The 23355-nt window shown below is 43.8% G+C and overlaps 1 protein-coding gene across 2 annotated transcripts in view; it reads left to right on the forward strand.

The window, feature by feature from the left end:
* Positions 1-398: 398 nt before the first annotated feature.
* Positions 399-23355, forward strand: part of LOC139755159 (neurogenic protein big brain-like) — a 259089-nt gene continuing 236132 nt past the window's right edge. For both annotated transcript variants that reach the window (XM_071673317.1, XM_071673318.1), the window contains exons 1-2: positions 399-1113; positions 20480-20613. In XM_071673317.1, the coding sequence (XP_071529418.1) occupies positions 805-1113; positions 20480-20613 (443 nt within the window). In that variant the 5' untranslated portion in view covers positions 399-804. The remainder of the gene's footprint in view (positions 1114-20479; positions 20614-23355) is intronic.

Here is a 23355-nt window from a genome sequence, read left to right on the forward strand (position 1 = left end):
CTAGTAAACCACAGATTTGTGGGTTCTGGCTGGCGACATAAGAGTATGACAGGTGTATGAATAGAAAGAATTTTTTCGCATGATTCTTCATAAGTACAATGCAACACATCAGAATTCATGGCAGGCCGGGAAAAAATCTTGAACCGCAGCAAAATACGTAAATGGCCTCATGAAAGAGCGCCGCTGTCTGGCGTACGATCATTGAAAACTCAATTGCATGGGTACGTTAGCATCACAGATAAGACGGCCAATGAATGGATTGTGATTAGTACTGAAACATATGTGTATATTATGACTTAATTGACGAGCAAGGAGAAGTAGGAACTGTACTTCGAAGAGATTTCATTGTTGCCGTAAAGTCGTACGAACACAAGGACAGCCTTGAGCCCACGGGCCACAGCTTCACTCAGTCGAGCTTTTTCTGTCATCGAGTAAGGTAGTGGTGTGTTCTCTGGTGACTCATGGAACCATGTGGTGCTCCTTGTGCTTTATTGTTACAGATATATCGTTCTGATTCGAGACATTAACTATACTAACAGCGTTGTGGTAGTGTCAAGTAGTGTTTCTTATCTGTGTGTCTCTGCAGTATACCAGACAAAAGAGAATATCTTGGGCACGTAACTCGGGGTATTTTGAGTGTTCAACCAATTTAGTCCCAACTTGCTACTGTGAATTCTCCCGTTCAGGCATATCAGGCGATGATAGAATAAAAAAAATCTTGTGTGTGTAATCATTCACAGAGTGGTGGGTGGAGGAGGTTAGTTGGTACCAGTCATCGTAGTGCTGGTTTTCTGCCTAGCAAGGATGGCCAGTACAGTGATGGGAGGTGGAGGCATCAGCGTGGACGCCCAGCTGGTGGCGCTGCTGGACAAGCTTGAGGGCCTTCGTCAGGAGGCCAGCCCACCCCCAAGGCCTCCTATGATCGCCGAAGTCCGTACCCTGGAGCTGTGGAGGGCCGTGATCGCAGAGTGCCTGGCCACCGTCTTCTACGTGTTCTTGGTGTGTGGTGCCTACAGCCCCTGGACTGGCAAGTCCCTCACGCAGGAGGGGCAGCTCACCATCTCCCTTGTGGCTGGCTTTGCCATGGCCATCCTCATCCACAGCTTCGGCCAGGTACGGTCCTTAGTCCTCTTCACATGAAATATATAAACAAATCAATGATGATATATTTATTACATATATTCAATCATTGTAACCAAAATATAATTATATACTGAACGTGTAGCTTTGAAGACATCTTCCTCTAAGATATGGAGTTATTGCTTTAGCCCATCCACCTACTGTTAGCCCATCCACCTACTGTCAGGGTCTTTTATATACTTCTTGATTAACAATCTGTTTATGACTTCAGTGGTTCTGTAGGTAGGAGTTTGGGGAGGACAGTAGCCCCTCCCTTTCACATCTTCCTAAAACAAATTGCATGAACCAAAGTTTGGTTAGATATGCTCAAGTCAGGACTGATTTTCCAGGAATTTGAAAAAAAAGGTGTTTAAGTAATAAAACCTCCATCCATACCTAGTGCGCTGTAGAAGTAGTTTCGATTTGCCAACGACTTTAAACATTAGGAGAAAAAGCTGACGCAGCATATAACCGTTTCTGTCGCACCTCAGTAAATTACATCAGTGTGCATAAATTAGACTTTCTGAGAATTATAAAAAAAAGTATATTATTGCAAGGCTAACCACTCTCTTAAATGTCGAGTTTGAATATCAGGTTATATATTCAGTAAACATGTATGTTTTATTTTTATATAATATGAAGTCTTGATTCTTGATCATGAAACGTACCATTAAGATATTACGCGCTGGACGAATATTTATAACTGATGTTCGACATGCTCCTAAATCAAAGCCTTTTTACCAGCGTCACGGATTGACGTCTGTCCATTTGGCCGTCAGTTTCCTAAGCCTCATTAATCAGTTGTGAGTGATGACTCACGAGGATAGGACCTGAGTCAGGGACGGACTCTGACATGCACCATCCGTGATGTTTTAAAGTCAAATGTGGAGGTCAAGGGGACTGACTGCCTGGGGGCGGAATCAAACGTCGTAGCACTGCATCCCATCAACACAATAGAAAACGGACGTGGATATTGGAAGGGGGATGGGGAGTCTGACTTTCCATCCCTTCTCAATCTAACAGTGAACAAAATCATTATATAAACATCCCCAGTCTGCCGAGGTTATATAAATCGGACACCAACACGTTTCTAGCAAACCTCCCCCAAACATCCGAAAACCTACTTCTCTTACCTATACTCTTAACTCGCTGTAATTTCCAAACTACATTTCCCTTGTCCAACACCGTCTCTCTGACCACCTAGGAAAGAAAAAGGCCCGTGCCTGGCGAACCTTGGAGGACTTGGATATGGCCATCTTGGCAGTGCATGAAGTCGTGGCCGTTTTAGCAAGTAAGGGCATTCATCACTTCCTCTCCTGGTGTGGGTACCTGTCTTTATGACAGCCCGTCCTCTGGGGTGACCATTTTCTTCCGAAACATAACAAGGTCCCGAAGCATCATTATTCTGATGACCAAACCATGTACTAAATAGCCTTAAATCGAAACTAGGGAAGGAATCGTGATGTTTGGGAGTATTATCCCCTTCCCCTGAAAGCATGGGTCTATTTAGCTGTGCAAGTCTAGTTGCTTTGTTGCACCGTTATTGCATTTTTTGACACTGGTTTGTGATAGTGATGTATAATGGTAAGAAGATATTAATATGAGTGAACTTTCATTCATTAGTTTTGTAAAGAAAAATGTCAGCTGAGAACCATAAGGTTACTGGTTGACATTTTTCTTCACGACGTTAGCTTAGGTAAAAGTTTTTCTTGAATATTATAATGTAATCATTGTTACCTTTGTCTCAAGAAACGAAGTTTAGAAAATAGGCTGAAACTGTCTTCATTGCCTTATTTGATTGTTGTTAGGATATCAGGATACGTAACTGTAGCTTCGAAGTAAAATGGCATATGAAGTCTGCCTTCCCCAGGCAACACACATGAACAATATAATATAAGATTTGTGGCTCACCTCACAACCCAATGTTGCCTCGCCTGTCTTCCACCGGGTGACGTGATGCTGCTGTATCGGCGGTCTGAATTGGAGAAACCTGAATGGAACCAAGGTCATTTTTTTTTTCCTTGGGTGTCTCTCAAAAAGCTGCTCCCCGTCAGGCAGGTGGATATACTTAAATGTTTGTGAAGTGTTGTATCCATGGGAAGTTGGGACATGTTTATATCCATTACGTCTGGGCATTACAGGCTTAAACTTATTCGCCGTAACGAAGGATTTAATCTGAAATGTACCGATAAAGTGTGTGAAGTTTAAGTAATTTTTTATAGTCTTAAGTTTCTTACTGTATATCGTGAGACCAAGTGGATCACTTGAGTATTCGATCTTCCACAACGACCCTTGACTAGGTTAGATTAGATTAAGTTTAGGGAGGTTGGGGATACAAATCTAACCTAACCCAGACAAACGATAGGGACTAATCCTCAGGGACTGGTCCGGGTAAATCTAGTTTTGTGGCACGTTCAGTGTCCTGAGAACAGGTGATAACCGTACTTCGCTGTGGCCTTCACAGTTAATGCAAATGAATTCAAAGAGCAGCAGACCACTGGGTCGTAACTAGGTTGTTTGTGATGGTGGATGAGAATCGAAACTTATGGATTAATGTGAGAGAAGTTTGAAAGACATACACCTTTTTTCAAAGAGGAAGATCTGTGTAAACTTGTATTACTAAGGAGGTAATTAGTGTCAGTCGTGGATTTATAGTAAGATAGATTTTAAGTCTTTGGTGAAAGGTGTCAGGTGGTACTGCTGTCTCCTACTCTTAAGTGGTAAATCATTTCATGTTAACGACGCTAATGAGGAAAAAGTACTTCGCCTTATTCGAGGTCAAACGTTTGCCCTCCTTGCCTGAACTTCCCCTCGGGACAGGTCAAAGGTCAGGCCAACATATCGTTTGGTCATGCCGTCGTGATCAAGGGGTTTAGCACGCTAGGGTAGGTCAGAACCAGGATCACATTGTGGTTAGTGTCTTTTCAGAACGAACGAAAATCCATGAGACTTTAAATAGAGTTACGGCATTTATGGTTATCAGCTGAGTAACAGCGTGCAAGAAGGGAATACAGTTTATGTAGGCTTCCGAGATACTGTATCTTGTGCTCTGGGAATTAGAAGCCTAGCTTATTTTGTGCCCTGGCGATAGAAGCTTAACCCTTCTTGCCCAGGGATAGAAGCCTAGCTTATCTTGTGCCCTGGCGATAGAAGAAGCTTAACCCTTCTTGCCCGGGGATAGAAGCCTAGCTTATCTTGTGCCCTGGCGATAGAAGAAGCTTAACCCTTCTTGCCCAGGGATAGAAGCCTAGCTTATCTTGTGCCCTGGCGATAGAAGCTTAACCCTTCTTGCCCGGGGATAGAAGCCTAGCTTATCTTGTGCCCTGGCGATAGAAGAAGCTTAACCCTTCTTGCCCAGGGATAGAAGCCTAGCTTATCTTGTGCCCTGGCGATAGAAGAAGCTTAACCCTTCTTGCCCGGGGATAGAAGCCTAGCTTATCTTGTGCCCTGGCGATAGAAGAAGCTTAACCCTTTTTGCCCAGGGATAGAAGCCTAGCTTATCTTGTGCCCTGGCGATAGAAGAAGCTTAACCCTTCTTGCCCGGGGATAGAAGCCTAGCTTATCTTGTGCCCTGGCGATAGAAGAAGCTTAACCCTTCTTGCCCAGGGATAGAAGCCTAGCTTATCTTGTGCCCTGGCGATAGAAGAAGCTTAACCCTTCTTGCCCGGGGATAGAAGCCTAGCTTATCTTGTGCCCTGGCGATAGAAGCTTAACCCTTCTTGCCCAGGGATAGAAGCCTAGCTTATCTTGTGCCCTGGCGATAGAAGAAGCTTAACCCTTCTTGCCCGGGGATAGAAGCCTAGCTTATCTTGTGCCCTGGCGATAGAAGAAGCTTAACCCTTCTTGCCCAGGGATAGAAGCCTAGCTTATCTTGTGCCCTGGCGATAGAAGAAACTTAACCCTTCTTGCCCGGGGATAGAAGCCTAGCTTATCTTGTGCCCTGGCGATAGAAGAAGCTTAACCCTTCTTGCCCAGGGATAGAAGCCTAGCTTATCTTGTGCCCTGGCGATAGAAGAAGCTTAACCCTTCTTGCCCGGGGATAGAAGCCTAGCCTATCTTGTTCCCTGGGGGATAGAAGAATCCTAGCTTGGGGTAAGGTAGCAAGACAACTTTGCTGTTAAGTTTGTATCATGTGGTTTAGTGGCCGGGAACTGCCGGTCTGTAGAATATTTAGGCAAGTCTTCCAGACGCGGCGATGTTGGTGTAGAGTACGCACTAACACTCACATAAGAGTAGAGGTTCTAGAGGGAAGATGACAGACGGGATATCACACGAGAGAGACTTGCTATCATCCAAACGACGTTACAAGAGGAAAAAATAAATGACAATTTATGAAAGGATATACGGGTAATTACTGATAAGTAACTAGGTTTCATAAATAGGAGAGTTTATGACTGTTGTGGGAAAGTCATTTTTGACGTCCTATACTGAGTTAGTATTCCCCTCTAGAGAGGTACAGATTTGTAGAAAAAAATGGAAAACATAAATGGAGAAAGGTGACATGAATGAAGTATCAAAGTACAATGATCAGTAAAATGAATTAAGATCTATCAAAGAATTATGGAAACGTTGCTATGGAATATTAACTGGTTGGCAAGTGAGGCCATTAGGGATAACACGTTTGGAAATTTCGAGCATAAATAACATGACTGATATGATTAATGGCTGGCTCATTGTACACACAGGAGGTGCCTGGTGTGGGCCAGTAGGCCATCAGCAGTGTCGTATATCATGGTCTTTGAGTGTCAGGGGAAATGGTATGAATGCCAGCGTACTGCTGTCTCCTACCGTCGAATGGCACGACTTCCCCCAAAACGAAGCCCATAGCAACCAACGCAGGTGCAGGGTAAAGAAGAGGTGCACCTCTCTTGCTCCATCCCAGCCTCCCCCCAGCATATGACATCCCTCCTCCAGAAGATCTTACAAGCGGATATACAAGACAATCTGTCACATCCCAGCCACACCTCAGAATGGGAGTCATGACAGTTCTACATAAAATGAATCCAGAAACAAATTCTTGTCCATCCTTCTCTACTTTCGATGCAGATTAAAGAAACAACTCACCTGACAACGTATCAAACTTTCACATTATATCACAAGCGCAGTTGCTGTCACTCCAGGCTCTTAAAAGACATTTTCAGCCACTCCTGAGGAGCTAAATATGAACACTTTCCGACGTAATACCAATCCTTTAAACTTCTAAACACCCCAAGTCTCCGCTTATCGCCCTACATCACTCTGGCATTCAGTAGCCAAACTCTTTGAACATCTGATCCACAACAAAATTAAGCAAAACACCTCACTTTCACCATCACAACATGTCTTTAGTCGACCCAATCTCAACACTTGCCACACTACACACACACCTGTCACAACATTTCTCTTTTGGTTTGAACGAATCACAACCCCCTTCTTGCATGGAATTAGCGGATCAGGCATAAAAATAAGCATTTCACACTGTCATTCGACCTGCAACACTACATTGCACAGCTGGAACACTGGCCCACCCAAGACATAATGTCTACGTCTAAGCAAGTCCTCAGTCACCCTTACATCTTAGAGAAACGAATTTTTGCTCACAATGTCCAGGCACCTTGATCAGCCAACGGCTCCAACTCATCGAACAGCCAACTAAACTGGGGCACAATGCACGACACACACACACACGACAAACATCAACACAAGAAACTGCCTGACTGACCTCTGAACATTAACTGGTGTCAGATTCACACCAGAATCCCTTGTTATCTTTTACAGATCCGATCCACCCTAAACTGTACACCTCACCTGTCTGGTCATCTACCGAATATAACAACGCCGCAAAATGCACAAAAGACTCAACACCTTCACAGGGAAACAAAAGATCCTGCCAGTGTAAACCCACCTCAACACTCCCGCCAATCAGTCCATTCCAACAGCACAAGACCCGTGTCATCCACACCACTCACCACCAACACACAAATGTTGATGAAAAGCTTACTCAATGCTTCACGCTTAGGTATCCTGTACTCGCATATCGCCTCACCCGAGCGCACACACACACACACACACTGACACAAGACATATCCGCCACGAAATGACTGGACAAGCACGTTACAACCGCCTTTCCAATTCAGTATATATTAAACGTCACCCCACGATACATACATCCATCCATCCGAAACCGCACTCTACACACATACGCATACGACTTGTATTAAACACACTCTTCAGACATATATGACTTGCACTAAACCCACTCTTGAAACGTACATAAGACTTGCACTTTCTCTAACACTCTCGACATCAACCATCTTTGCAACATTGCATACACCAGTTCGCTATATCTCAAGATTTCTCATGTCCACAGTGCAAGTGAAGAAACTTAGCACTTACTGCTCAGTCCCCCAGCAATCTTCCCACACAGACATACGCACATCACCGGGTAGATCCTCCGTTACCTGGAAAATCCTAGAAAGTGTGGATCCCAATTTACGTTGGGAAATAACATCCTGCTGGAGTGACATCCCGAGGTGTGGTATGCACAAAAAAGAGAGAACACCTTAAACATGCGGGGCCCACCAGTCTTCACCACCTGGCTGGCCGTCTACCATCATCACAAACAGCCTGGGATGCTGCACGGTAGACAAGATCAACACTGCACTGGACAGATACCTACAAAGTTTAAGACACCAGCCAGGCGGTATGGGTCTGAGGACTACGGCTTACAACTGATTAGTCGACTAACGACCCAACAGCTACACAACCTGGGCTCAGCCCAGGCCATGGAGGTAGTAGAATCGCTCCCACGAAGACTTCACCAGGTATACAACACTTATGACCTATGATGGACGTGGCTGACTTCCTGAGCTCCTCGGGAGCCCCCATAGGAGATAGAAGGGAACTGCTTGGGACGAAGGTTAGGTGACCCCTTGAACTTTACAAATGATCAGTTACTATCCAAGGTGTACCACACCAGTTTAGATCGCAGCAAAATAAATGTTGATCAACAGCATCAAGGATCACAGTTGACGTGGCCGACGCCAGGGGAAGGTTGGCAAGAGACGGCAACGGTGTATTGAGGACAAGCCCGCGAGCCCAATTTCAGAGGTTAAAGGTCTGGGTGAAATAAGAAAGTCAGTCTGGACCGGTTGTTTAGACTCTAACAAGCAGATATATAACTCTGAATCGTGCTCTGGGGAACTTTCACCCCCGTGTTGAGGTCGTGTTAACAAAGCACATGTGTGTATGTGACTGGCTTTTTTCCCCTTCCTCGAGGAAGCGGTGTCGCCAGGCTACATATGCAAGGCGACCACAACACTTTTTTCAAATTTGGTCGAGGTTGGTGTGAGGCCGAGATTGAACGGTTTAACTCCGAAATGTCAAATGATTTGTGAAAGGTTTACAGAAGTAACGTTTGTCGTTGGTATGTATATGTATGTGCTATGTTTGGTAAAGGTCGTATGCTAGATTCGTTAAGAATCATAAGCAACAGTTGGTTATCATGAATGTAAGAATTTGATATTTGGTAAGAAACCCCGAGATGTCTCTTTGTGATACATCCTTTTTAAAACACGAAAGTTGTCACGGTAAAGCTGTTGATAGAAAAGGACGTATGTAAGCGTGACAGTAGTATACAGTTAAAGCTAAACTGTGAATCACTGATGTAAGATCACAAAGTATTTCAGGATGGGATGGATTGGGTGTTAATGGCAGATTACATAAAGACATAAAGTAAATTTTGCGGCTTAAAACAATTAGGGCTCCCCGTTTAAGAGGGGCAGTTAACCCTACTCATCTGACTAATAGGAATTTGGTATATTGTTCATAGTGCTAAGTAACTATACGAGTGTGCAAGTTCTGTTGCCGGCGAGGGAGGTAGGCCATGGCTGGGCAGGAGGAGCTAGGCTTGGGGCGCGGTGGAGCAAGGGGTCTGTTGTGACAGTAAGGCATAATATCATTACCCAGTTAATTTTAGTCCCATTAAACATCTTATAACCCACATTATGAATATCATAAACTCACTTCTGTGTTTGGTGTAAAAACGTGGGCTTTTTTTTTTTTTTTTTTTTTTTTTTAGGGTGATGAGATTGGTGAGGAGGGAGGGTGGGGATGGCAGGAGACCTAGTGCAGTTAATTAACTTTTAAAATGTCAGTCGGACGGTAAATGTTTTTCAGAAAATAGCACTCTGGAACACCAGCGTCATTTAGGCAAGTTGTATAAAACCGCTCATAAGGCCTCGGCTTTAGCGAGTACTGGCTGGCTGGCTCTCAGGACCACAGGAGGTGAAATGCCGTTAGCTGGGGGTGAGGCGCCACAGATGTGTGCGTCCGTACGAGGCATGTTGGTTACGTTCCCTGCCACAACTTCGTGCAGTTGGGCGGCTCGATCCCTCCAACCTCTCGCCCCTTTTGAACACGACTCCAACAGCATTACGCATGATGGCCAAGCTATTATTGCTCCTGGCCCTAGACCAGGTCATAATGACACAAGTCAGGTCATCCTACGCCAGGGTCATGCCGCGCGTCGTGCTCAGGTGTTTATTTCCCCTCTCTCATCCGTGCCCGTGACCTGTAAGTGAATACAGAAATGGTTGAATCGCTCAGAGTGACCTGGGGCCAAGTCTACATTAAAAGACATAGGATACAAGAACAATACCGAGTCAGAATAGCTGTCATGAATATTTGATGAAGCAGGATGACCATCCAGCTAGGGCCCAGAAATAACGCTCCACTATTATACCCCTCACGATTTGATATGAGATAATGAACCTAACTTAACGTTACCCAACTTAATTATCCTACAAGGGACTTTAAAGTTGTGATGTTGGGTGACGCTAACTGCTGAACTGTGTTTTTGCCAGCCGAACATAATAATCTGATGGCTTAAACTGACCTAAATGATCAAGTTATGATATCGTAACGTTAAATATTGTCCAGCCATAGTGTGGACCGTCCACTCAAGGTGGGGAGACTATTATCTACGAGAGGTACCTGAACATCCAGTTTGGGGAGGTTGTGTACTTGGGCCTGAGGGCTGAGGCTTTTAACAGCATTGGACGACCAACGACCCATCATCTTGTTATCCCGGGCTGTTATGCATGGAATACCCGGGAAAGACTATTGGGGTGTGGGCTGCGTCCTCAAACACCCTGACTGATTGGAAAACCTCTTCCCAGGCTGAGGTGTGTGGCGGTGCTTGAGCATTATGTAAGGAGTCTGTAATGTTAATGATACATTTTCTTTAACACAGGCCGAAATGGTTGTGGATGATGTTCTCTGTAGCGGTGAATATGCATATGATTAACTGATTAGCGGTTGCGAAAACCTCAAAACAGCTCATAGCATTATGGATACAGACATCAAGAAAAGTTGCACGTAAAGAAGACGACGAATAAAACGACGAACAGCAAAAGTGAAAATCTCCTACAGAATTCCCTGACTCATTCGTGAAAGCAGTCCTCCAGGGAGCAGTGCTGCTTCCTGGACTGTCATTTCTTTTGTGCTGTCACATAACCTTGACAGTAAGACAGTATAGCTACGTCTGTATCGTTAACACCAGAATTATTATGTCAGTCAGGTCGACTGAGGGCGCTGCAAAGACGCCAGTTGACGGCCGTAAGCGACATGATTATGATCAGTAATGAAAATGTTTGGTTCCGGTGGTGTGAAGGAATGTGGAAATGATTATCCAACACCGGAAGCTAATGATGGCACGAGGGAAAGGGTATGTCACAGATCAAGGCGTGATGAATGGCCTCAGCTGTGAGGAACTGTGAAATTGTTGGATCCGTGAACAAGACGAAAAACGTTGGATATTAAGTATATATTTCCAGATCAGGTGAGCAGGATCTCTTCTCACGTTGATCAAAGCACTTTCACCCTCACACATATACTGCTGTGTGAGCCCCTTTCTGTTGTACTTCAGAAACGTTCTTTACCACCCTCTTCGGTTTAATACATCTGAATCACTGGAACACAGTAAAACATTATTCTTTCGAACACGGACATGGCACAAGCTTCGTAAGATATGCATGGAAACTCTTACAAGTACAGTATGTAATCTGTAATCAGAGATTATGTCTCGCTGAAGTGACAAGCTGGGAAGAGTGTGCTTTCTGACTCCACCCACAGAGGAGCAGAGGTGCTTTGAAGAAACAAGGATGAATAACCCAAATGTCAGGGGCGCTGCGTCCGGTTAGCCTAGCTCCAGCAACTGTAAGAAACACCTTGGGAAGAACCAGACACGTGAGAAGAAGAAAAAAAGAATTAGACAGGTTCCTCCAAGGTGCACTAGACCAGTCAGGTTAGGTAACTTCAGGAACGATTACACCCTGCATCATCAAACAGCGTGGTTGTCCAGGTCCTCATTAGGGAAGCTTGGTCAGAGACTAGCTTATTACCTGGCCTTTGGCTTCTGACAAAGACCCTTTATGACGACTGTAATATCTTTGCGCTACCTACCGCTGGTGGGACGAACACGGCCGGCACAGTCCATTAGGTGTTGTTAACGACAAAGACTAAAGACAAATATGGCGGTTGGAAATAGCCATAGAAAACAAGGTCGGTATATTTAAGCTAGGCAAGGAGTATGTCATGTATAGCACAAATGTAACTAGATATATTCAACTCTAAAATTGTGTGAGTTTTTGACTGGCCAGATAAGGTGGGAAGTAATACAAGACAGCAGCTAACCCCTGGATTCGTGCGAGGATGTTTGCTGTACGAGTGACCAGAGAGAGAAAACAGTTATATGCAGTCAGCTGGCGAGCAAACATGTAAGAACTGACTGTAAACATTATGTTTTTAAAAGGAAAATTATACCCATAGAGAGATCATAGTTCACTGATGTCAAGGTAACTTATATTCGTAAGGCGCAGGTGTGTGTGTGTGTATTGGCCAAAGTCTTATTATAAAGCACGGAAATGCGAGAGGGGTGACGCAGCCTAGCCTCGCCGCTCGCTGAGGAGGATTGCACTGTGGGGGTGAGGCAGGCAAGACCCTGTGTGACCCACTGGTTCATGCATCACTGGGTAATGGAGCCACGGTGGTGGTGCTGCAGCTAGAGCCCTCTGTTGTGAAATACATAGTAGTAGTAGTAGTGGTAGTAGTTTTAGTGGTTTGTAGTCTGGAGGATGACCCAGTCATTGCACCTTCGTAATAATGTAACGTCTCGTGCCAGTGTCGGGTTTTCGCACGTATTGTAAAAGTTGCAATTTTTTGGCCGGATGTGAAGGGACTTGTGTTCTTCTGTCATGTTCTCACAGAAAGTGACTTTTTTCAGGCTTGGGTGAGAGACGTGAATGTGAAGCGAACACACACACACACACACACACACACCCACAAGCGGATTGTCGTTTGCACATCAAGCGGTTGCAAGAATATTGTAGTTTTTGAGGATAGAATGTGTTAGTTAAATGTATTGGTTTGGTAGATTAATCGTGGGATTAATGTGCCTACGTGGCGGGTCAGCCGGGGACTCATAACCAGACATTGTAGCCAGTGTTGCCAGCGTGTGTTGATCTGCGTAGCAGAAATTGTGTGAATTCGTTCTACAACACCTCCGCTAAGGTTGGAAGTACAGGACTTGTGGGAAATCAGGCTCTGGGCAGAAACGTGAGACTTTTCAAAACAACTTTTATTTTAGTTTAATTATAGTCTCTCTCTCTCTCTCTCTCTCTCTCTCTCTCTCTCTCTCTCTCTCTCTCTCTCTCTCTCTCCACAGATAGTGGGGATGAAACAGAGAGAAGCAAGACAGTGTTCGTACCTAGCAGGAGTGGGGGACCCGATTATAACAAATATTTAAGATTTTAAGAACATCTGATACAGTGAACAGTTCCTCGAGAGATTTATGCATAGAACAACCAGAGGACATACCAGGAAATTAAGCAAGAAACGTGTATGAACAACACACACACACACACACACACACACACACACACATGCTTTCATGGTGCAGCTATTAGTGTTGCTGACCATGATTCACGCACGTGCCGTATTTCGTAAGCGTAGCATTTGGCTCATTACAACTGCAACCGTTCATCCTCCTTTCGGGGCTGCTCGATAAGTAGGTGCTTGGCTTAGGCTCGTGTGTGTGTATGTAGAACGGAAGACGATATATATATATATATATATATATATATATATATATATATATATATATATATATATATATATCGTCAAGTCCCTTTGCTTTGAAGAATGTATGTGAGAAATACTTAGAAAAGCAAATGGATTTGTATGTAGCATTTATGGATCTGGAGAAGGCATATGATAGAGTTGATAGAGATGCTCTGTGGAAGGTATTAAGAATATATGGTGTGGGAGGCAAGTTGTTAGAAGCAGTGAAAAGTTTTTATCGAGGATGTAAGGCATGTGTACGTGTAGGAAGAGAGGAAAGTGATTGGTTCTCAGTGAATGTAGGTTTGCGGCAGGGGTGTGTGATGTCTCCATGGTTGTTTAATTTGTTTATGGATGGGGTTGTTAGGGAGGTAAATGCAAGAGTCCTGGAAAGAGGGGCAAGTATGAAGTCTGTTGGGGATGAGAGAGCTTGGGAAGTGAGTCAGTTGTTGTTCGCTGATGATACAGCGCTGGTGGCTGATTCATGTGAGAAACTGCAGAAGCTGGTGACTGAGTTTGGTAAAGTGTGTGGAAGAAGAAAGTTGAGAGTAAATGTGAATAAGAGCAAGGTTATTAGGTACAGTAGGGGTGAGGGTCAAGTCAATTGGGAGGTGAGTTTGAATGGAGAAAAACTGGAGGAAGTGAAGTGTTTTAGATATCTGGGAGTGGATCTGTCAGCGGATGGAACCATGGAAGCGGAAGTGGATCATAGGGTGGGGGAGGGGGCGAAAATTTTGGGAGCCTTGAAAAATGTGTGGAAGTCGAGAACATTATCTCGGAAAGCGAAAATGGGTATGTTTGAGGGAATAGTGGTTCCAACAATGTTGTATGGTTGCGAGGCGTGGGCTATGGATAGAGATGTGCGCAGGAGGATGGATGTGCTGGAAATGAGATGTTTGAGGACAATGTGTGGTGTGAGGTGGTTTGATCGAGTAAGTAACGTAAGGGTAAGAGAGATGTGTGGAAATAAAAAGAGCGTGGTTGAGAGAGCAGAAGAGGGTGTTTTGAAATGGTTTGGGCACATGGAGAGAATGAGTGAGGAGAGATTGACCAAGAGGATATATGTGTCGGAGGTGGAGGGAACGAGGAGAAGAGGGAGACCAAATTGGAGGTGGAAAGATGGAGTGAAAAAGATTTTGTGTGATCGGGGCCTGAACATGCAGGAGGGTGAAAGGAGGGCAAGGAATAGAGTGAATTGGAGTCATGTGGTATACAGGGGTTGACGTGCTGTCAGTGGATTGAATCAAGGCATGTGAAGCGTCTGGGGTAAACCATGGAAAGCTGTGTAGGTATGTATATTTGCGTGTGTGGACGTGTGTATGTACATGTGTATGGGAGGGGGGGGGGTTGGGCCATTTCTTTCGTCTGTTTCCTTGCGCTACCTCGCAAACGCGGGAGACAGCGACAAAGTATAAAAAAAAAAATATATATATATATATATATATATATATATATATTATTGAATAGTAATTACACATAGCAACACCCATTTCTAGGGATAAGAACAAGGAATGGGTACACAGGGGAAAGATGAAAATGATATAGTGGACAAGACATGAGATGCTTCAAAACTTGTCCATGAATTCATCAGTCGTCATGTGTCAGTTAGAGAGCAGTTAAGTAGACGTAGGGGATTCCAGAGTGCAGTCATAAAGGAAGATGTAAAGATATTTATGCGAGAAGCTGAATGAATAAATTCAAAATTATATTTCACAGTGGAAGACATGATTGCATCACCGGCTGGATGTGATGGGTGGGAGGTATTGGAAAACGTTGAAATAGAAACTGTATACAAGTGGGTACATAAAGGGCCTTGACCCTTATAAGGTCCTTATAGAATATCTCCATCATTGTATGCAAGGGACTAGGGAGCCGCCAGCAACTGTCTACCGGAAAATGTTATAATTGCTAATAAGGAGGTAAAAAAAGCATATTAGTCTCGTGTTGTATTAGGTCAAAACTGCGCTATGATTCTCTAGTTTGATTACAGTAAGCAGAAAGAAATGGTCCAGATAAATGCAAGCAAAGACCTGCACCTGAACTATGAATTTTTTTTTCCAAGTTATATTGAGAGAGATGGGGTTATGAATTTATATACCATGAGAGAGAGAAAAGAGACTGGTTATATGATAATGTGGATGATGGACAGATCTTCAGAAGAATGCTAAGTTTGAGTGGCTGGAGGACACGGACAAGCCAGAAACATGTTAGAAGAAATGTAAAGAATTATCACTCTGGTATAACAGTTGTAGATGAATATAATAAGCTTCCGTAAGTGATCAAATTGTGAATGTTGACACTGATTAAAGCTTGAATCCTCTATGGCAGTAGAGAAGTGTCAGGAGAAGGGGTTCCACGAATTGCACATCTCCCCTCCCTATATATATATATATATATATATATATATATATATATATATATATATATATATATATATATGTACATATACATATACATACTACACACGAGTCCGTACTATTCCAGTTTTACGGTCCCGGGTTGGAGTCGTGGACGGGGGAGGTATTATAGTTGGATCATAACCATCACAGCAGTTTATCCTCTACTATGTTGTTGGTCGATGACCAGGGGAGCTGACGTATCCTGGGTTACGTGTGTGTGTGTGTGTGTGTGTACATAATTTAAAGGTTTGTTTACAAGGTTGAGAGTTTGGGCAGAGTGAGTTTAAATGAACTTTGGGAACACACTAACAGTGATCTCAAATACTGATGACATTTAACAGATTAGATTTAAAAGCCTTAACTTACTTCAGGATCCCTGTAGTGCAATGACCATTGTACTCACTACCACGGGTTCATAGTAGCTGAGACCATCCTGAGGTTGATTTTATCTTAAGATACGACATTTGACACCTTAAAAGTCCCGAAATGTATCACAGGTGATTTTGTACAGTGGACACGGAAGCCTTTTATTAGGTGTTGTGATCATTTTCATTTTACTGATTTTCTGAGCTTCAGGAACTGTATTCAGACTTAGTTTGTCTACAGTTTGTCTATTCAGACTTCCTCATGTATTACCACAGATATGTGAGTCTTAGGTTTCGTTGGAGGTAAAGTGGATGGTTGTGCAATCGTATTTTTAAGGAAGAACTCGTGAAATTTCAGAGCATTGAACACATCTTCCATTGTGAATCTGTATTGTATTTGTTCTAGCTGAAGTGAATTGTTTTATTTTTAGGTCAGTAGTGTGTAACACTATATTTCTTTTTTATTTTGATAGTTATACTTTCCCCTTACTCGCAGATTGTTTTATTTTGAGGTAGGAAATAAAGTGAAATATTGGCCAGAACGTATCGATGTTGCTGCAGGAAACTATATAGGAGATAGTGAGTTAGGTTATAGCCATCCCCCACCCACTCCCCGGGTGTACTTTATGATGTGCAAGGCTGTGTTAGAGAAATATGTGTTTACCTAGTATGCAGGTGATGATAGAAAACCCTGTTGATGTTGTACCCGCTCTGTTGGTTAGGTTAAAGTGGATATTTTACGTAGTGTATGAATGATATTAGGTTAGAGAACCATATGAATATTTTACCTAGTAGACCCTTACGTATTTTAACTCGTAGAAATGAGGCTAGATGAGTGAACCTTTGTGTATTTTGTAAGATGCGAGGCTGGGCTGGGAAACTGTATTCTTCTTAGTAAAAGGTGCTAGATTAGAGGGCAGTGTGTGTAATTTATGTAGAGGACATTCATTGTCAGTTTAGCCCAGTAGATATTTGAAGTTGCTTGTAGGGGAGGGGTGGTTAGAGATGGATAGATGTGGTAAGGCTAGGTTAGAGGTGGGAAAATGTGGTGGGGCTAGGTTTAAGGTGGGAAGATGTGGCGAGGCTAGGTTTAAGGTGGGAAGATGTGGCGAGGCTAGGTTTAAGGTGGGAAGATGTGGCGAGGCTAGGTTTAAGGTGGGAAGATGTGGCGAGGCTAGGTTTAAAGTGGGAAGATGTGGCGAGGCTAGGTTTAAGGTGGGAAGATGTGGCGAGGCTAGGTTTAAGGTGGGAAGGATGCAAGATAATGATTTGCAAATCTCGATGGTGCGTGTTGTGGGGGTGGCACGTGAGCTTACACTAGGTCGTGTCCATGTTTGGCTTTAGAATTATTATTCTCAGTTTGTGATGTGCTGCACGTACGGTAATGCCGCGCCAAGCCCTCATATATATATATATATATATATATATATATATATATATATATATATATATATATATATATATACACACACACACACACGCACACACACACACACACACACACACACACTGATCATCCCGAAATGAGCGAGGCAGCTTCAGATGTAGACGTCTAGGCAAAATAATAATCTTCCATTGGCTCCTTCCGTTGCTCTTTCTTTTTGAAAGCAACATGCTTTATTGTTTGCGATAATATATTTGAAGTTTTGATATTGTATCTGTCTCGCACGTGGCAGACGTGCCTGTTTTAGGAAAAAGGTGTAAACTGATACACTGAAACTCTGTAGCCTCAAATGTTAAAATTGTCTGGCATCAGGGATCAAACAATGACCCCTTCCATGGGAATAGTTGAAGTCATTGAGACAAACATCACGAGCTCAAGCTGGGATAAAGTACACTTAGAAAGTCCGGGAAGACATTGTTCCCAACCTACAATTGGAAGACGTTCCCTAATGGCACGACGGTTGGGGGCGATACTGTGGGGGGGACCACCTCTGAAATCAAGACGTAAACACAATAGAATATTTACGTTTAAGAAATGCAGGTCTTCCGAGGAGTTAAGACATATGTAGACGGATGTATGGTGCATGTATACAGGCATGCAGGTTAAGGGGGGAGGGTTGCTAGGGTGGAAGAAATGCAGTTTCAGACAGCCTGATTTGATAATAGGCCTGCATGCAGCTTCTGCCTTTACCGGGATGTGGAAGTAGACGCGTGGAGAATTCACACGGGGTACGTGTTAAGTGTATTGTAGCGGCTTACCTGCTGTAAGTCCACGGTCCAAGATGGGCCCAAAGCCACTGGGTTGGGTCGTTGGTCGACCGAACTGTTGCAAGCCGCAGCTTGCCCAACCCCACGTGATGCCTCAGCCTAGGTGATCTGGTATGTTTTATGAACACTTGTCCTGGGCTGTGGTGATGGGTGGGTAGGCCTGGAAACTGGGGCGACCAGGAGCCCAAGTTATCAGAGGAATGGTAGTGCGAGAGGATAGTAGGCTCAGGTGCTGGGGGTAGAGACAAGCCCCTCCAAAAATTAATGTCGGATATCGTGTCGCTCTTCCGATTTTTTCTTCTTATTTGTGGTCAGTGAGCGTGCATCACCCACACGCCATTGTTCAAGTCTCCGTCATTATTGAAACATGAATATTGCATCTTTATTAGTGCAATAAATATGATTAACGTCCAAGATCACTGTTGTATTAAGTAAGGTATGTCTAGTATAATTGAACGTTTGTGGAAATTATTTCTTTTTTATGAAAGAGATTATGAAAATAAGCGAAGATAAAAGGTGTATAGATAGATTGATAATTGAATATAATTAGATTGTGAATCTATTGATACTATGGTGTTTGCGTCATGTAACCCCCCCGAGTCATCACTGGAGGTCCGTTCGCTTTGATGGTGGACCACAGGCAGGAGCAGGGGGATGGTGGCGTCCTACGGAGAGCGAAGGGGGCCGAGTCCGGTAACACTTAAATGCTGAGTAAGCTTGAGATAGAGACCGTCCGTGGAAAGATGATGATTGGCACTTTTAAGGGCTATGAATAGATATATCTGACCACATCTGATGTTACGAGAGAGATGGTGTGATAACCATGTGATCTCTGGTGTGGTGCAAACACAAGGAAGGTTCTTAACCCAACCAGTAAACCTGGTGAAGAGAATTCTGACAAAAGAAATAGATTCTTTAATAACTGAAAATGGGGGGTTGGAAGTCGCCGCCCAGCAGGTCTAGTCCCAAATAGGATTTTAAAGACCCAGGCGATGGAAGTGTCGTCAACAAGGATACTAAACACAAAAGACTTGATACCGACCTGCCAGAAGGGAAGGCAGACATGAACCATACACGGGAGACAGTGGATGACATACGTGAGGGGAAGACGAATGAGGTGAAGGAAGACGGCAGTCTGGGAAAATGTTAGACAGAAGACTGTGCTGTTTAGACGGGTATCTGAGGTCAAGTTATCATGTGCCGCATAGCAAACAAACAAACAAATGATTGAGGCCAATTTATTTTGGAAGAAAATGTGAAGATAATACGAATAATTAAGGCAGATGACTTTACTGTTAATGACTACAGAGTTAGGTAATCGTGTCACGTCTTGAAAGAAGATGAGCTGGATTCTTCCCGCCATTCCTGATGAAGGAAGAAAATCATGAAGCTCCAGAGCACACACACTTAACGTGCCGGACTCATTACCCAGAGGAAGGTTTAGCTGGCGTCCCGATGTGTCTCATGTTTCTTTTTTGTTTGATTAATTATTGAAAACTGGGTATGAGGTCCGGAGACACGGGTGGCAACACATTGCTTTACTAGGTACGGTTTGTGCAGGGGTCAAGAAGCGACGGGTGAGGCGATACGAGAGATAATGGCTCAGCTGAGAAGGGAGAAGGTATAATGAGGTTTGCAGGAGTCCCATGATGCTGTTATATAGATGGTGGGAAGCGCGGCAGGCGAAGTGCGTTGGAGAGATTGCATGGCTGCTGGATCATCTGGAGCTTCTGCAGGAGGGAGAGGCGTGATGAGGCACTTAGCTAGATGGGCGGTTGCCGTTTAGCACGTAATGACAACATTGTGGTGTCAGAAATAAATACTACTGGTTATATATTGTGTTCAAAAGTAAGTCACGTTGTTGTTCATATTGTTGATTGTCAACTGAAAGATATTGATAACTGATCTTGTGTTTATTTCTTGAGTGACTTTGGTAACCGCTTGGGGGAACAGATCAAAACAAGTCAGCAATGTGCACCTTGCGATTGTACTCGCGTACATAGCTTGAAATCGTGTGTAAACAAATGTTTGTGGGGGTAAGTTAGGTTGAATAAGATTGATGTTGATTACATCCACAAGCCTACCTTCTAGTTATGTATCCTTCACTCATCAGTAAAATGATTCGTAGATCAAGACAGTTTATGTTATAATCTCCCAATCCTCTGGTCTACTTATTCTAAACCCTCCGCTCCCTGCCCTCCTCCTCCTCCTCCTCCGTGATCTTGCTGACCCCTCCTCTCCGCCCTGGTGATGGTGAGTGACGGTGTCCTCTGGTGTCCCCGGCAGGTGTCAGGAGGGCACGTGAACCCCGCGGTGACCGTTTCTCTGGCGGTGACGCGGCGCGTGTCTCCGCTCCGGGCGGCCATGTTCGTCCTGGCCCAGCTGGGAGGAGGGATCGCCGGAGCTGCTCTCTTGTACGGGTAAGTGACACTCCACCGTTCACTGTCATGTGCATGTTGTTCTCCAGATGTTTATATATGTTAATGTTGTATTTTCATGTTGTGTTTCATCACAGACGCCTTCACTGTATTGGTCTTATTATAACCTTATTTTATACACTATGATGATGTCGAAGGTCGTACTCAAAGGCTGTAGCTCTTGTGTTCAGTCTGGCTGTTAGAGGTCACGGCCCTTGTACCTCCTACTTAACGAACACCTGGTTGGTCTGGCTATACACTACATGGTTGGTGCACGTGGGTCGTACCGTCGTGCTCAGGGGTTCTACCACCGTGTTTATGGTCCATAAAACACAACATTGCAACTATAAAGCAATAGACAAATTACTGAGTTTGTTGCTCATGATGTATCATTTTTACTTAGGAATTAATTCACTATTTCTGACGTACATTTTTTTTCTCTGTTGTGTGGTTCCTAGTCTTTTTATTCTGTAGAGTCGTGTGTGTGTGTGTGTGTGTATATATATATATATATATATATATATATATATATATATATATATATATATATATATATATATCACTATACACCGTGAAAAAAAAGATTGTAATGTATGTTAGAATTTCATCTTGACAGAAGTCAAAGTAAATTTGCGTTGAGGATGGAGATATGAGTGTGTGATCCTGGTTATATTGGCTATCACATAATGGCGGGTTGCCATGGTGTAGTGGGTGCTGTTGCTTAACCAAGAATTCTTCACGTTTTAGGTCTGGCCGGGTTATTATCCTACCCTGGAGGCTGGTAGTCTGTTGCACGCGCTGTTTCAGCTACAAAAAGAAAAAGAATAGAATAGGAAATACCATTAAACCAAAAAATTGCATTTAATACAGTAAGAACACAGCCAAAATTCTGTATACGACCAACAGTTCAGTGTAAACATGAAGTGTGTTTACTTGGGTTTACCTGAGAAAGACAGGCAAGAGGAGGCCTGATTGGACCACGACTGGGTTGTCTGTTGTTGAAAAAAAAAGTTAAACTTGACAATAAAAACTGATGTGACGTTGATGGAAGGGTAGACTCATGTACATCCCGCCAAGGTTACAGCTACAGCATTGTGTCACGTCAGGGGCGTATCTAGGGGGAAATAGCCCCTATGACAAGCACTGTAATTGCGTCCCTGGCTTGATTAAAAATGTACATACAGTGGATGTATATGAAATATATACATTGTAGTTATTAACTGTTGAAGAAGAGTTCGGCCAAACTTAAATTTGTATAAACTCTAAATACTTAAAGACTTATTTGATCAAACTAGCAACGTAGAAGCGGTAATGCAACTGATAGTAGCAAAATATTACTATAGTTGAAAAGTTGGCAAGTTTCTTTTTTATCTCACTAAACCAAACCGTTGAAAATGTCAGTCGAGCAGCATGTGTCAGGAAACAAACCTGTTGAGTGGCGCCCCCCTTCCTTCAAGTGGCGTCCAGGGCACCTGCCCTACCGTAGGTACGCCAGTGTGTCACGTTGTGTGTTCGTCGTGGTAATGATTGAGGTCGTGGCTCCACGTTAGGCGTGTCGTGTTTCCTTCGTGCGTGCTTGCGTGTCCATGTGTTGTGTGTGCTTAACCCTCGTGAGCATGATGGCAGAACCACTTGAGCACGACCGACCCTTAGATGTAATACAGACTGACCTTTTGACCTGACCTTTAACGGTACGTACCGTCATGCTCAGGTACCACCATCCCCTCCCCGACCCCGGCCTGCCTTCATCCCTCCCTCCCCCCTATCCGTTACATGCTCCTCAAACTGTTTCGTGCCCTCCGCACATCTCATAATGCTCCAGCAACTCACAAGCCCCTCCCCTGTGCTATCCTCTCCCGGTGAGGGAAGGAGGGAGGGAGGCTCGTGGCCCGTGGTGGAGGTGGTGGGTGGTGATGAGGGAGGGAGGGGGTACTCGTGGCCCGTGGTGGAGGTGGTGGGTGGTGATGGTCAGACCAGCTGGCTGGACCTCGTCTTCGTGAATTCATCCTCAGAACTTTCACTCGTGGCCGCCACCAGCCAACCACCTCTCCCGGCCGAGGCCACGCGTCGTGTCCTCCACCCACGCTGGTCTCCTGCGAGGCCGTTGCTACCATCCTTGCTGACCTGGCCTGACCTGGCCTGGCCAGGTCAGGTCTTCAGAGAACTGATGATATGTATTCCGGTCTTCATTCCAATGGGGTCAACTCGGGTCATGAATAATGACAATATATATATATATATATATATATATATATATATATATATATATATATATATATATATATATATATATATATATATGTATAATGATTATAATTTTTTAGGTCAAGTAAATATGTTGGCGTGTCATGCCCTAACGTGGGTTCCCGCCTCACACAAGCGTGGTAAATGTAGTTTTGAGAAGTCTTCATGTGTCCAGGTTACTACTTCCTGTAGAGGCCATTAATTCATTTATGATATATTACAATAAATGTCTTGGGAATCGTTGCTGGTTTACCGTTGTACTGAAAAATCTGAGCGAGTTTAGATATTTGAATTGACGTGTTTCACATTTATATTAATATGTTGTCTGTTAAGGAAGAAGGATGCTTGCTACCTCTCTGAATGTGAGGATATTTCAAGTAATTATTTTTATTATTTGTTAATGAGATCATCATGATCCTCCTGGGAGAGAGGGGAACCCACCTGGGGGGTGCCAAGTATGTCATTTTCAGACACATTAACATTTTGATTAAAAGAAAATAG

Source organism: Panulirus ornatus, chromosome 18, assembly GCF_036320965.1.
Source record: "Panulirus ornatus isolate Po-2019 chromosome 18, ASM3632096v1, whole genome shotgun sequence".
Lineage (NCBI taxonomy): Eukaryota > Metazoa > Arthropoda > Malacostraca > Decapoda > Palinuridae > Panulirus > Panulirus ornatus.